We start from the raw sequence: 12,697 nt of genomic DNA, 5'->3' as shown, positions 1-12,697 counted from the left end.
CTTTACTTTACCTGGCTCACCGGCGCCGCTGCCGCTGCCGCTGTCGCTGCTCAAATCGAAAGGCTCCAGATAGCGAGACGTGGCTGGATTGCCAGCTGGCTCCTCTATATGCCATGCCGTGGTCATGGTCTGAGCCGGTGTGGGCATGGGCATGGGCGTGGGCGTGGGCGTTGGCATGGGCGACACATTTGCCAGCGTCAGATTGCAGGGCCTATAGGCGCCATCAATCAATTTCCAATTGATGTCATATGTGTGCTCGAACGCCGTCGAGAGCGTAGTCAGCAGGCAGAAGAGCGCGACGGCTGTCAAAACAATACAAAGGCTGGCTCAGTGCTGCGACCGTGGCAACAACACGACGTGCAACGCTTAGGCCAGGCCAGGCCAGGCCAGGCCAAGCCAGGCAGGCCATACCTAGCCTAGGCGCTGCCCACTCACACTCACCTGCTATTACCTTCTTGGCCAGCGACTCCGTGCAGAATGTTTGTCTTTTGAGCGGATAGCGTATCGCTATAAATCGCTCGATAGTAAAGCACACGGCTATGTAAATTGAGATGTATGCTGTGTGTATGTGTGGGTGTGAGTGTGTGGGTGTGTTAGTGTGGAATGGGAACAATTCAAGCAAGCCGATATCAGTATACAGTTGTTGAACACGAACGCGCTCACAGTCGAGCTATTAATAATGTCCCGCCCAACGCCCACCGCCCACCGCCCACCACTCATCAAAATGCCTTTTGTAGAGCGGCTCACCTGTGCCTGTGCCAGGCGCTAAAATTACCTCAGTTAGTGGTCAACAAACTACCACAGTTAACTGTATATCTGTCTCTAATATATGTACATACATACATATGTATATACAATATATATTGCTTAAACAATTTGCTTGATTAATGAGCGCTTAAACTTGTTCAAATATTGAATTCCGTATTCTGGACTCTTTTCTGGGCGCATTTCTGAGCTGCCTCAGCTTCGTTTTCCTTTCCAATTTACTTCTCAATTTTCGTCTAATTGTTTGTCCTCTACTTAAGGCTGCTCAAGGATTTTCGCTTTTATGGATTTTGCATTTAAGCTCACTTTGTTTCATGCCGCTAGTGAAAGCAACTCAATTATGTCGACTTAGGGGGATTTCAGAAATGTCTATAAGCATTTCAATAATTTATATTGTACATATATTGATATAATTGAATAGCAGCAAATTCAATTTGATAGAAATAAAATGCAACTTGATCATATTAAGTGAAATCTAAGCTGATTGCACTCCATGGGAGAGCTGCGTCCGTTGCAGCTGCCTGTTCCCGGCTAGGCAATGCCTAGAAGTGCTCCAGCAATGGGCTGAGAAGTGGAACGTGGAACATTATTGCAAATTATCTTCGGAACTCTCAGTGGAAGAGGCTGAACTCATCGTCATCTGAGGAGCTTAGGAGTACTTATCTGAGATTCCGGCCTCTACAATGTTATCCTGCTAAATAAGCTTTTTGTTCTTTAGGAGAAGTGGAACATAATGAATGCAGAAACATCTAGCGAGACCTCATGCTGCCAAAAATTGGCTATAAAATCCAAGCGATGGCCAAGAAGTACCTCGAGAACCTAGACACACACCCAAACTACAGCCCGAAAATCAGCTAGAAATAGGAAAAGACTCAAATGTCCTTCACAAGACTGGGGTTTGATTGGAATTGAAGTTATAATCCAAGGCTCAAAGAATAGACTATCTGGTCAAACCCGTGATGAAGCATCTAAGTACTGCAGCTTTACGATCTACAAGCTGCCACACTAAAACTAAGTATAGACTCAGTCCAACCTCAGAGCTACTACAGAGCGGGTCTTGACTAAAAATATCTCACATATTCCCCAGAAGTTTACCTGTAATAACTACACCCTATAATTTTCTTTTCTTCTATCCCATCAGTGTTCTGCTAAGACTATGTTACCTAAAAGGTAGCAGGATCTTCACTATAAATATTTATCCTCCTTCAATTATCTTTTCCATAACTAGCTCCCTACTCTCCCACATAATCGCATTTCACAATTCTCACTTACCGCACGCATCGCATAGCCACACTACGAATCCGTAGAGGAGCCAGTACAGCTCGCAGTGGTATTTGATATATTCGTAGTGTTTGAGTGATAAAATTAATACAAAGGTCAGGTACGCAATATCCGTAATTGCCAGAGCCGTTAGATAAATATTTGTGGTGCACCTCATGCGTTTGCTAAACGAGAGCAAAATAAAATAGAAAACAGAAAATAGAAAATGGCAAATAGAAAATGGAAAATAGAAAATGGCAAAGAAAAAAAGGAAAGCGGAAAAGGAAAAAATTAGATCCCGGCTAAATAAATAAAAGTAAGTATTAAAGCAAATTGTTTGTTTGCGTATGCAAATCGGCTGCACAGCCACAGTGCGAAGGATCCGAGCGATGCAACTGCAACCAAATGCAGCAATAATTGAATAACCAAATTGTCCAGCAACCAGCAACGAGCAGAGGGCAGACGGCAGCCGGGCAACTGGATTGAAATCTGGCAAATGCACGCAAATGTCGGCAAGGTCATAAAACGTAACGGTTCATATTTAGTTGTTGGCAATTGTGATGCTGTGGGAGCGGCGAGAAAGTTACCGTTTTGCGGCCAATGTCGCCACAGAAATGCCCTACAAAGCTGCAGAGGGCATGAGCTCCGGACGGAGTGTCATATCAATGAGCAATTTGCAACGTCTTTGCTATTGAATTGAATATGACATACAGATGACTGGCTGCTAAGATCTAAGATTTGGCCAACAAATATACTAAAAGAATTTGTTAAAGAGACGTCAGAGAGTCCTCAAATAACGAACAAATTATCCAGTCTGCGATTGATAAAATATCAGTGAAACTTTCAGTTGTAGTAATTATGTATATATGTATGCCATTTCTTTGCGGACATTTACTTTATTTGCCAGATTGATTTCTTGCAAAGTGTTGCATTCTGTAGAATTGTAGCACACTGGAGTAATTATATTCAGCTATTATTATTAAATTTTAACCAAATAATATATCTTCATATTCAATTTTATACATTTATCTTCAGCTCTTATTTATATCTGCAAAAGAGTTTGACTAGATTCTGATTGGAAAATTACTTTTTATACATACATATATACATATTTAAAATATTCTATAAATCTCTGCAACCTAACTAATCTGAGTTCTGTAGCAATCAGCAATTGTCTACTGTTACACATGTAATCAATCTGACCCACGCGCAACACAAAGCTGCTCGCTATGCCAAACGCTCTGCCGTGACTCATAGTACCGTAACAGTCAGCTAGATCAGCTACATGTTGTATGCATTTCCGCTGCGTGTCGAAGCATTCAGCTTTTGTTGACGCACTCCCTTGCAGCGACCAACAATTTTGCCTATTTTGAGGCAATTCAAGTGTGAATGCAACAGAGAGCGCACGCTTATCTGTGAGCCGTTAGCACGTGAAATTGTTCTTGTTGTTGCTGTTGTTGTTGGCATTTTGGGAAATGAAATGATTTTAGAGTGCCAGCTAGATGGTAACAACAATTAAATGCCTTTTGTAATGTGCTGCATACCTGCTTTCAGTTGTGTTGGCCATGCAGCACGCAACATAAACATAAAATGCATAAAATACACAAACACACACACAGAGTCACACAGGGACAGACTCTCACACACCCACACACACATACACATTGCGGCAGCATTTGAATGCTGTTGGCCGCTCGGCCGTAATCCTTGCAATAGCAACAACAACAACTATTGTGGCAACAGTAGTAGCAGCTATAGCAGTAGCTAGCATCAGTAGCTGGCATCAGCATCGCAAACAAGTGCACTTACCGCGTCAAAACATAAATGCTCACTGAATTTCCCAATAGTCCAATAACAAAAACGCACGGCACCAAAATGCGTTGCACAACGTGCCGCACTTCCGCCACATCCGCATCCGAAAACATTTTCGCTGCGGCAATGGCATCCACTGGCATCGCCGTTGACGTCGACGTTGCAGCTGCCAGCATCGACATTGCGCTGCTAGCGGTCCCCGCTACGTCTGCCCCTCCAGTGGCTGGGCAGTTCGGGGAGCGAGGGCGATGGGGGCGATGGAGGCGATGGGGCCGGTGAGGCCTCTGCCTGGACTCTTGTATATCTCGATTCCGATACCGATTGCAGTTCCAGTTCCAATTGCACTTTCCCTAACAGCTGTCACGCCCACACGCGCCGCCCACTGCAAAAAGTTCGAGAAATTAGCTGAGCTCCAGAGTGGCCGATAATTAAAAATCAAATTCAAGCTAATTCATTCAGCTGCAAGCCTCTCAGGCCAAATAATGATATCGAGATGAAGGTTATGTGTGTGTGTGTGTGTTTTTTTTTTATGTAGATTTGCAAGTGATTAGGACTGTAGCTATTAGTTCTGCCATGATGAGATGCACTGTTAAGCTAAAAATGTTAGTTCCCAAAGCCACAATGAAAATTGAGGAAGTTAGGGTTTTGCTCTCGAGCCTTAGGATTTCTTAAGTTTTATTAATTCCTGAAGCTAAACTCTTCACAACCTTCAAAACAGTTCGGAGTGCTCAATAGATGTTTTCTTAAGACAATACCCACGTGAAGGCAAGTCAATTAGGAGATACCGGGAATATTAGTTGGCCCAACTACGATATACCCTGACTTTCCTTTGATTTGGAGATGTCAACAAAGTGCAAAAGTCTATATGTTTCTCTATTTTTGATGAGTCTTGCGCTTCAATTCACATATGTATCAAATATATTCAAATATGCTGAACTACTTTATATAACAAACATATACATATACACATACTCTAAAAAACTTCAGTTTCCATCCTTGTGTATGAAATGTACTCAAATATCTCATATGTTTGTTTACTCCAAAAGAATTTTTGGTTTTCATTCAATAAGTCTTTGTTTATAAAATATACTCAAATAACTCGAATATTTGCTTACTCTAGAACAGCCCTTAGCTTTAATTCACGTACACTCTATATATGTATAAAATATACTCAAATAACTTACATATTCTCTATACGTTTGTTTACTCTATAAGAATTTTTAGTTTCAATTTACTAAATATTTATGTATATAACTCGAATATACTCTATATATTTGTTATGTATAAAATATACTCAAATAACTCACATGTACTCTATGCGCTATACGTTCTAGATGAGTCTTTAGTTTCAATGCCCTTACTATTACATGCATAAAATACAGTAGAATCCGGTTAGAACGACTCTGCTTATAGCGTCTGTACGGCTATAGCGACGAAAATTCTGGTCCCCAGACAAGCTTGTTCTACAGTTATAGGGCCTCCCTTGAGAGTCGTTATAGCCGGTTTCTACTGTGTACTCAAGTAATTCATGTATCGACTTTCATTTATTTCTTGAATATGGCAAGAGCCACCTCTAAAATTAATAATTATGTCAGATTATTCTACATAGGAATATGAGTATAATAAATTATATTTATTACAACAGCTCAATCATTGAAATCAAATCAATTTTCATTCAATTTTGTATCAAAACAGAACAATAAGAAAACGTTAAAAATAATTATTAAAATGTAATTTGATAAATTTGAAATATTTTGCTGAAGTGTTCGCTTTACACACATACATACACATATACAGACACATACACACACATACAGCGCTTTAGCTGTTACGATATCGTTGCACGTTTTCTATCCCGGCGGTGCGATTGACCCTTAAAGCGCCATCGACGACTGCAGGTAAAAGCGGAAAATTTGACTTTTCCTGTAGTTGCGCTTGCTTAATGCAACGAATATTGCTGTTCGGTTTGCCACGTACAACATTAATGTTGTTGCTATTGTTGTTGTTGTTGTTTTTGTTGTGGTTGTTGTTGCTGTTGTTACTCCTGTTTTGTTGTTACAGTTCAAATGCACTACACACACACATGCACAAGCTTTTCGCTATATTTGCGAATTCGCTGTAAGCGCTTTGGGCTGCCTGATCTGGGTGGTTTGGGTGGCTTAGTAGAGTGGTTGTTGCTTTTGGAGTCGCTCGGTTTTTGGCTGTGAATTTGCCACTTTCATTGTTTTTAAAACGCTTTTCTTTTTTCTGTGTTTTATTTTTTTTTTTCTTGCTGTTTACAGCAGCAGCAGCAGCCGCAGTTGTTGTTGTTGTTGCTGTTGCTGCTGTTGCTACTGCTCGTGTTATTGCTGCAATTGAAGTTTTATTTTACGCGCAATTTGTCTGTCGTGAGCGAAGGGAGTGGTGAGCAGCGGGGAGGGGGATGGGTGGCGGCAGGTGGCGAGGGCAGCGCGTGCGCCTGTCCAATAACATTTGGCGAGCAATACACATAAGCAAAAGCCGAAAACCGAAATTGAAAACCAAATAAATAAGTGCATTTGTATATCTGTGAGTGTCTATCTAAGTGTGGGTGTGAGTGTGACTGTGTGTGTGTGTGTGTGCTTGGTGTAAAGTGCAAATCGAAAAGTAATTCAAGACAAATAGCCAAGTGCCAGTTGCAAAATCTGCAACAATTTCAAGAAAATAAGAAGAAAACAAGTAAGAAAGCTCCAGTCGAGACTGCTCGACTTCGAAATACCCTGAACCCTTCGAAGAATTAACATTTCACAATAATTCTTCGAGTCTTTCTGCTTACACAAGAAACACACACACTCACACACCGAAAAACATAGAGATGCAAGCATAAACACGTATTGGCAGCAGTATGGACTATGTTAATTTAATAGTTTAATAACTCTTCTTGTTGATGAACTATGCTCATGAAACTTTCAAGTCGTTAATATAACATTAAAGTGCGTGTATATGCTAAAGCACAAGTCTCTAGTATTTGAAATGCGCCTTTAATAAAGGTGAGGGTAAGGGGGTGGATATAGGGGTTGGGGATAAATTACAACAAAAACCGAAATTATATAAAACTCTATAAAACTCTACATTAAAAATTTGGTAGCTCTAGCTCTAAAGAGATATAATTAAATACCTAGTTTTAATCGATAATAAATTATCGATAGTAGTTATCGATATTTAGAGAAAAACTCGATATGCGCGTGATATACACGGACCTAGGCAAAAAATTTTAGGTCTCTTGCTCTTATATCTTCTGAGATCGACGCGTTCATACATACGGACGGACGGACAGACAGACAGACAGGGCCAAATCGACTCAGCTCATCGCCCTGATATACTTTGTGGGGTCTGCCACCCCTTCTTCTGCCTGTTATACACTTTTAACAAAACCATTACACCCTGATTTCCCATTGAAAATGGGTTCAGGGTATAACAAAATACAAATAGAATATTAACAGTAAGAGCGAAAGACAGAGACAGAGACAGAGACAGAGAGAGACAGAGACAGAGAGAGAGAGAGAGATAGAGCTAACTCTTAACCAGTCATACCCACACCCAGTTTGCCGCCTGCATTGTATCAATGCTGGCCATAAATCATTTGCTAGCCAAGATGGAAGCTTCCGATATAACCGATGATTAGCGAGCAATAAAACGACGCCAATGTTTTTTGCCTTAGCCAACTGTAAACCGATTCTAAAACAACAAAACCAGCAGCAGGAGGAGGAGCAGCAGCAATGGGAGCAACAGCAAACAGTGATTATGCAATCTAATGGACGCACAAGATATATGACAACGACAGCAACGACACCAACGGCAAAAACTGACTTGAAAATGAAGTTAATGATATAGCAGAAGGATTTCCAGATTCAAATAAATGGCTTGCAAATATGCATCAGCAAATATATCACAAGAGTCCATTATTGGCTTAGATTCGTATTATTGGGAATGCCATTGTGTTCCCATTGTAAGTGAAATAATAAGAGCTCTGGCATTGGCTACGATTCAACAATATGTAAAGAGCAACATAGAATTTCATATAGGGCAGCAGATTCCATTCTATTCAGGATGAGCATAAGATTACTGAATTTACATTTTTTTTTTTTACATTGAAAGCAAATAAAGCTGATTATTAATTTAATATAATAATAATATAATGATAATATAATAATATAATAATTAATATATATTTAATCTAAAATATGAATATTTGACATTTGACTACATTTCAGTTTACAAAATTAAAAAAAAAAATGCTGAAATATATGCTGAAATTTATTTCATTTAACATTTTCCATGAACGTTTTCCCTTAACAATTTCTCCCTTAGAAAACTACTCAAATATTAATAAATTACGTATACGCCCAGTTCGCTGCGCTAATTACTTATCCTTAACCGCAACTTATTGGCTGCTGAGCCTTACTCACATTTCGTCCATTATCTTCGCAATCAAGTCAACCTATGGCTGCCATCCATCTCTAGATCTTTCTCACACATTAAGCATACGCACCGTACGCTGCGCACAAGTTCATTACAGAATATTTACTCTTACCAAGCAGAGACAAGAAATCCATATATGTAAAAGCTAAACTCACTTTCAATTCGCAGAATTTGGCAATTCACCTTGATAATTTGTAGTCTATAATTGCCCCTTACTTGTTTTTTTAATTGAAATATGTCAAAGCCGGATGAGTTTATGGAGTTGGCAGAGTCTTCAGTAAATTACGTACACCTTCACTTCACTTTCCGGCAATAACAATGTAATACTGCTCAGTTTTACATGCGTATTTCAATTAGAAAAAGTTAAAGTGGCAGCCGTATTGCAAATTAACATTGCTGCCATATAACTGTAAGTGCTTTCAGTATATTACGCATACGCTCCATTTCCAACACTAATTAATAAAATTTCGCGAACAAAAACTTTACACGAATTGAAATGAGCAACATTAAAAACTTTAGTCTATTAATGCTAGCAGCGCAACATGTCGACTCTGTCGCTCTGTCTGTCTCCCTCTTTCTCTGTCGCTCTCGCTATCTCTCTCTCTCACTCTCCCTCTCTATCTGTCTGTTCAAGTCTAACTCATATATTACGCATACGCACCTTACGCTGTGCTCATTTGAGACATGCATCGAGCGCTGTGCATGTGTGTGTGTGTGCATGTGTTGTTTATATGTGTGTGTGTGTGTGTGTGTGTGACTCTCTCATGTCTACTAGCCCAGAGGCTTGGCTATCAATGAATGTGCAAGTGAATGAATATGAAAGTATGCATGAACGACACCACGAATACCCCGAGGGCCATGGGCAATGCAGCTGAGCTGGGCTCAGGCTCTGGCTCTGGCGCTGGCTCTAGTTAGGACTCTGGTTCGGGTTTGGGCTCGCGTTGGGTTGGGCTGCTCGCACTGCTTGGCTGCGCTATTTGCAATTCTGTTGGTGCAACTATTGCAGCTGCTGCAACCGCATGGCCCACTCACAGACAAAGTCGCATTGTTGTTTATTATTTTTTGTTTTATTTTTTTGGGATCTGCTTTTCCTATATATTTTTCCTTTCTCTCTCGCTCTCACACCAGAGCTGCCATTGCTCGACAACAACAACAAACGACAGGCGGCCATTTTTTGTGCGCTCCCACGCTTCGCGCCCAACTCTGTGTGTCATTCAGTTGGGAGACAACAAAAGGAGCCTAAATTAGCACACACATACATACACACACACACACACTCAGTAGCACACATACACACGTAGTGGCACGCGGCTTCCAGCAGCACGTGCGAAAAAAATGTTAAGCCCCGAACTGAAGGAAGGCGCAGAATTGTCAGCTTTATATACCCTGGCACTGAGCATTATTATTGGCTGTTCGAGCCAAACTTTTTAACTTAAAGTGTGAAGCTTAGGGAGTGATTGATTGATTAGCAAATGTATTTCATATATATATAACTGGTTTGAATTTAATATATAAAAATAAATTTTAAATAAATTGTATATTTCATAAAATAAAAATATAGATTTATATATCCGCTGGCAATAAATATTCTCATGATAATTATCTTATACTAAATCTATCTAGTTAGGGTATTTAGTCTTCTGCATTTAGCTATCAGCTCTAGTTTATTCTTGTTTTTATGTGTCGACGCTGGCAGGCCGCGTTCCAGTTTAGCTTTCTTCTTCTGCTTCTTCTTGCTTTTTTTGTGTCCGAGATGCAACTAATTTTTGCATAATTAGTGAGTGGCTCAGTGGTTGGAGCAACAACAACAACAACAGCAACAGCCGCAGCAACAGCAACAACAACGTGCAACAACAACAACAACAAGTCGAAGCAGCAACAGCAAGTCAAGTGGCTGTGCCATTTTCTCAAGCTAAAACCAACGCACGTCGCTCTGCTTTTCCTGTCTAATTGGCTGGCAACTCGAGAACTTTAAAATTTGCCCGTCGCCAAATTGCTTTAAAAGTGGCCTTCGTTTGTCCGATGAGCCAGCATTTAAACATCATTTAGAACTAATTTTCAATTAACTATGCGTCCGAGTCGAAGTTGAGTCTAGCTTCAGCTGACAGGTGTCGAATACCCTGTGGTAGAGGCGTAAAGTAGAGTAGAGTGAGCTCGTACGCAACTTGACTGAGCGTAATATGCTTTAATATCCTATATTTAATAGCGATATTTATCGATTTAATTGGTGTTTCATCGGAATGTGCTGAAAGATGTTCAGGCGCAGCTTTTATACTTTAGTTCCAGCTGACGAGATCAATTTGTTAATACTCAAGTCTAGAGACAGCAGAATGGGGCGTTTACTAGCGCAATTTGTCTGTTGATCTTGAATACAATGGGATCAAATCATATAGACTATCATTATCATGATTTTAATCAGCTCTCTATAAAATATTTAGTAGTTTGATATATGCATGTCTATAACAAACTACTAAGCCTGAACATGGGAGTATTATATTATAACTATATCCTCATATACTCATCTACTCATATACTCATATACTTATATACTCATTTAGTCATCTACTCATTCAATCGCATATACTCAACTACTCATATACTCATCTACTCATACACTCATCTACTCAAATAAGTTTCTACTCATATACTCATATACTCATCTAGTCATCTACTCATCCACTTTCATATACTCATCTACTCATCTGCTCATATACTCATCTAGTCATCTACTCATCCACTTTCATATACTCATCTACTCATCTGCTCATATACTCATATACTCATCTACTCATATGCTCATATACTCATATACTCATCTACTCATATCCTCATATGCTCATATACTCATATACTCATCTACTCATCTACTCTTATACTCTAGACTTCAATCAAATATCATATATATCCAATATAATGCAATCCAAACTACCCTCTACAAAATATTGACTCGTTATATGTCCATAACTGCACTACCGTTAACCGTCGCTCGCTGCAGCACCTGCAGTAGTTGGCACCGTTTAAAGAGCTATTTGTCTGAGCACGTTCAAGTTTCAGTTGAAATATTTAGCACACATTTATTCTTGATGCGAGCTGTTGTCCATCACATAGACAAACATGCCTTGACTTTCGCCTCTGCTCAGTGTCATAAAGCGCAGCGTTTGTGGTTGAAGAACGAAAAAAGAAAACGTAAACGAAAAAAAAAAGGAAATAAGCTTAGAGGTAAAGGAATGACGCAAAAGCCAGAAGAAGCTATGGACTGTTTGTTTGAAAAAGGCTGACTGAATGCAATGGATGCTCGACTGACTCGACTCTGGCTGGCTGGAGGTGAAGCTGAAGCTGGAGCTGGAGCTGGACGACTGCCTGGGAACCTAGTCAGATTGCTTGAAATGATATGCCTGTAACTATTTGACTTTATCTTGTTGTTGCTGCCGCTGCTGCTGCTGCTGCTGCTGTCCGTATAAAGGCCGAGAGTAGTGAGAGGAGAGGGGAGCATAGCGATATGGCAAACGATAAACAAACCCCTCCCACCCCACTCACACACACACACGGAGAAACCAAACGGTAAGAAGAAGCTAGCTCAAGTCTCAACTGGATATGCTAGTACAGTAAATACCCTGCTATGAATACGAGCAGCAAACTCTGACAAATTGAAGAAAAAATTGAGCAAACAAAATTTAATCTTTCTATGACTAATTTCTCTTTTCTTTTTTTTTTAGATTTTTGCAGGTTCTCTGTAGCGTAAACAAATTCCAACTACAATATACATTGCTCTCTCTCTCTCTCACCTATCTCCCGTGACAATCGTAATACGAGTCGTATTCAGTTCATTCTGTGTTTGATTTCAAAGCGCAGTCGCACGTCGCTGCGGCAAAGGAGACGGCATGAAGGACAACGGACTGCTGCTGTCCACTGCTGGTGCACTGGTGAATCCAATCCCGTATGCAGACCCTGACAGCCCATCAACTTCACCTTCAACTGGAACGCTCCTTGGCCATGTGGTAAATTGCATTTTACTCAAGGTGTGGCCGGGCGGCGCGCTTATAAGTGCTGCTAGTTGTGCGGATCGTTCGCTTATAAATTGGGTGACAAGTGCTGATGGTGGTGGAATGGATGGCGGTCCATGCAGTTAGCTGCAGTCTGCTGCAGTTGGGCCCTTTGCTGGGCTCACTGGACGCTGTCCATATATAGCCATTGCCATAAAACTTAAACAAGTTATTTATGCACATGCGTTGCGTGCTTCAAGCCCGTTTCAGTTGCAGCTGGCGACGTGAATCAGGACAATCAGGACATACTCCACACACACACACACACACACACTGCCAGCCAGGCAGCAACTGCTGAACGTTACGTCAGAGCCGTCGACAGCGCCTGCTTTGGCCTTAAGTTATCAACATGGAATGCAATTTTCCAAACTGTCTAT

At 40.6% G+C, this 12,697-nt stretch overlaps 1 protein-coding gene across 3 annotated transcripts in view; it reads right to left on the bottom strand.

The window, feature by feature from the left end:
- The window catches only part of Proc-R (Proctolin receptor), a 35,947-nt gene that overhangs the window by 2,909 nt on the left and 20,341 nt on the right, over positions 1 to 12,697 (bottom strand). For 2 of the 3 annotated variants that reach the window (XM_089473022.1, XM_089473023.1), the window contains exons 3-6: positions 3,835 to 4,219; positions 2,038 to 2,210; positions 442 to 558; positions 12 to 302 (exon numbers count right to left, since the gene is read on the bottom strand). In XM_089473022.1, coding sequence (XP_089329148.1) covers positions 12 to 302; positions 442 to 558; positions 2,038 to 2,210; positions 3,835 to 4,019 — 766 coding nt within the window. In that variant the 5' untranslated portion in view covers positions 4,020 to 4,219. The remainder of the gene's footprint in view (positions 1 to 11; positions 303 to 441; positions 559 to 2,037; positions 2,211 to 3,834; positions 4,220 to 12,697) is intronic. The other variant, XM_089473024.1, reaches the window with a different exon arrangement.

The sequence above is a fragment of the Drosophila arizonae genome, chromosome X (assembly GCF_054131065.1).
Source record: "Drosophila arizonae isolate 15081-1271.41 chromosome X, UAZ_ARI_1.0, whole genome shotgun sequence".
NCBI lineage: Eukaryota > Metazoa > Arthropoda > Insecta > Diptera > Drosophilidae > Drosophila > Drosophila arizonae.
The sequence above is the reverse complement of the archived record's forward strand: the minus strand, read 5'-3'. Positions and strand labels throughout refer to the sequence as shown.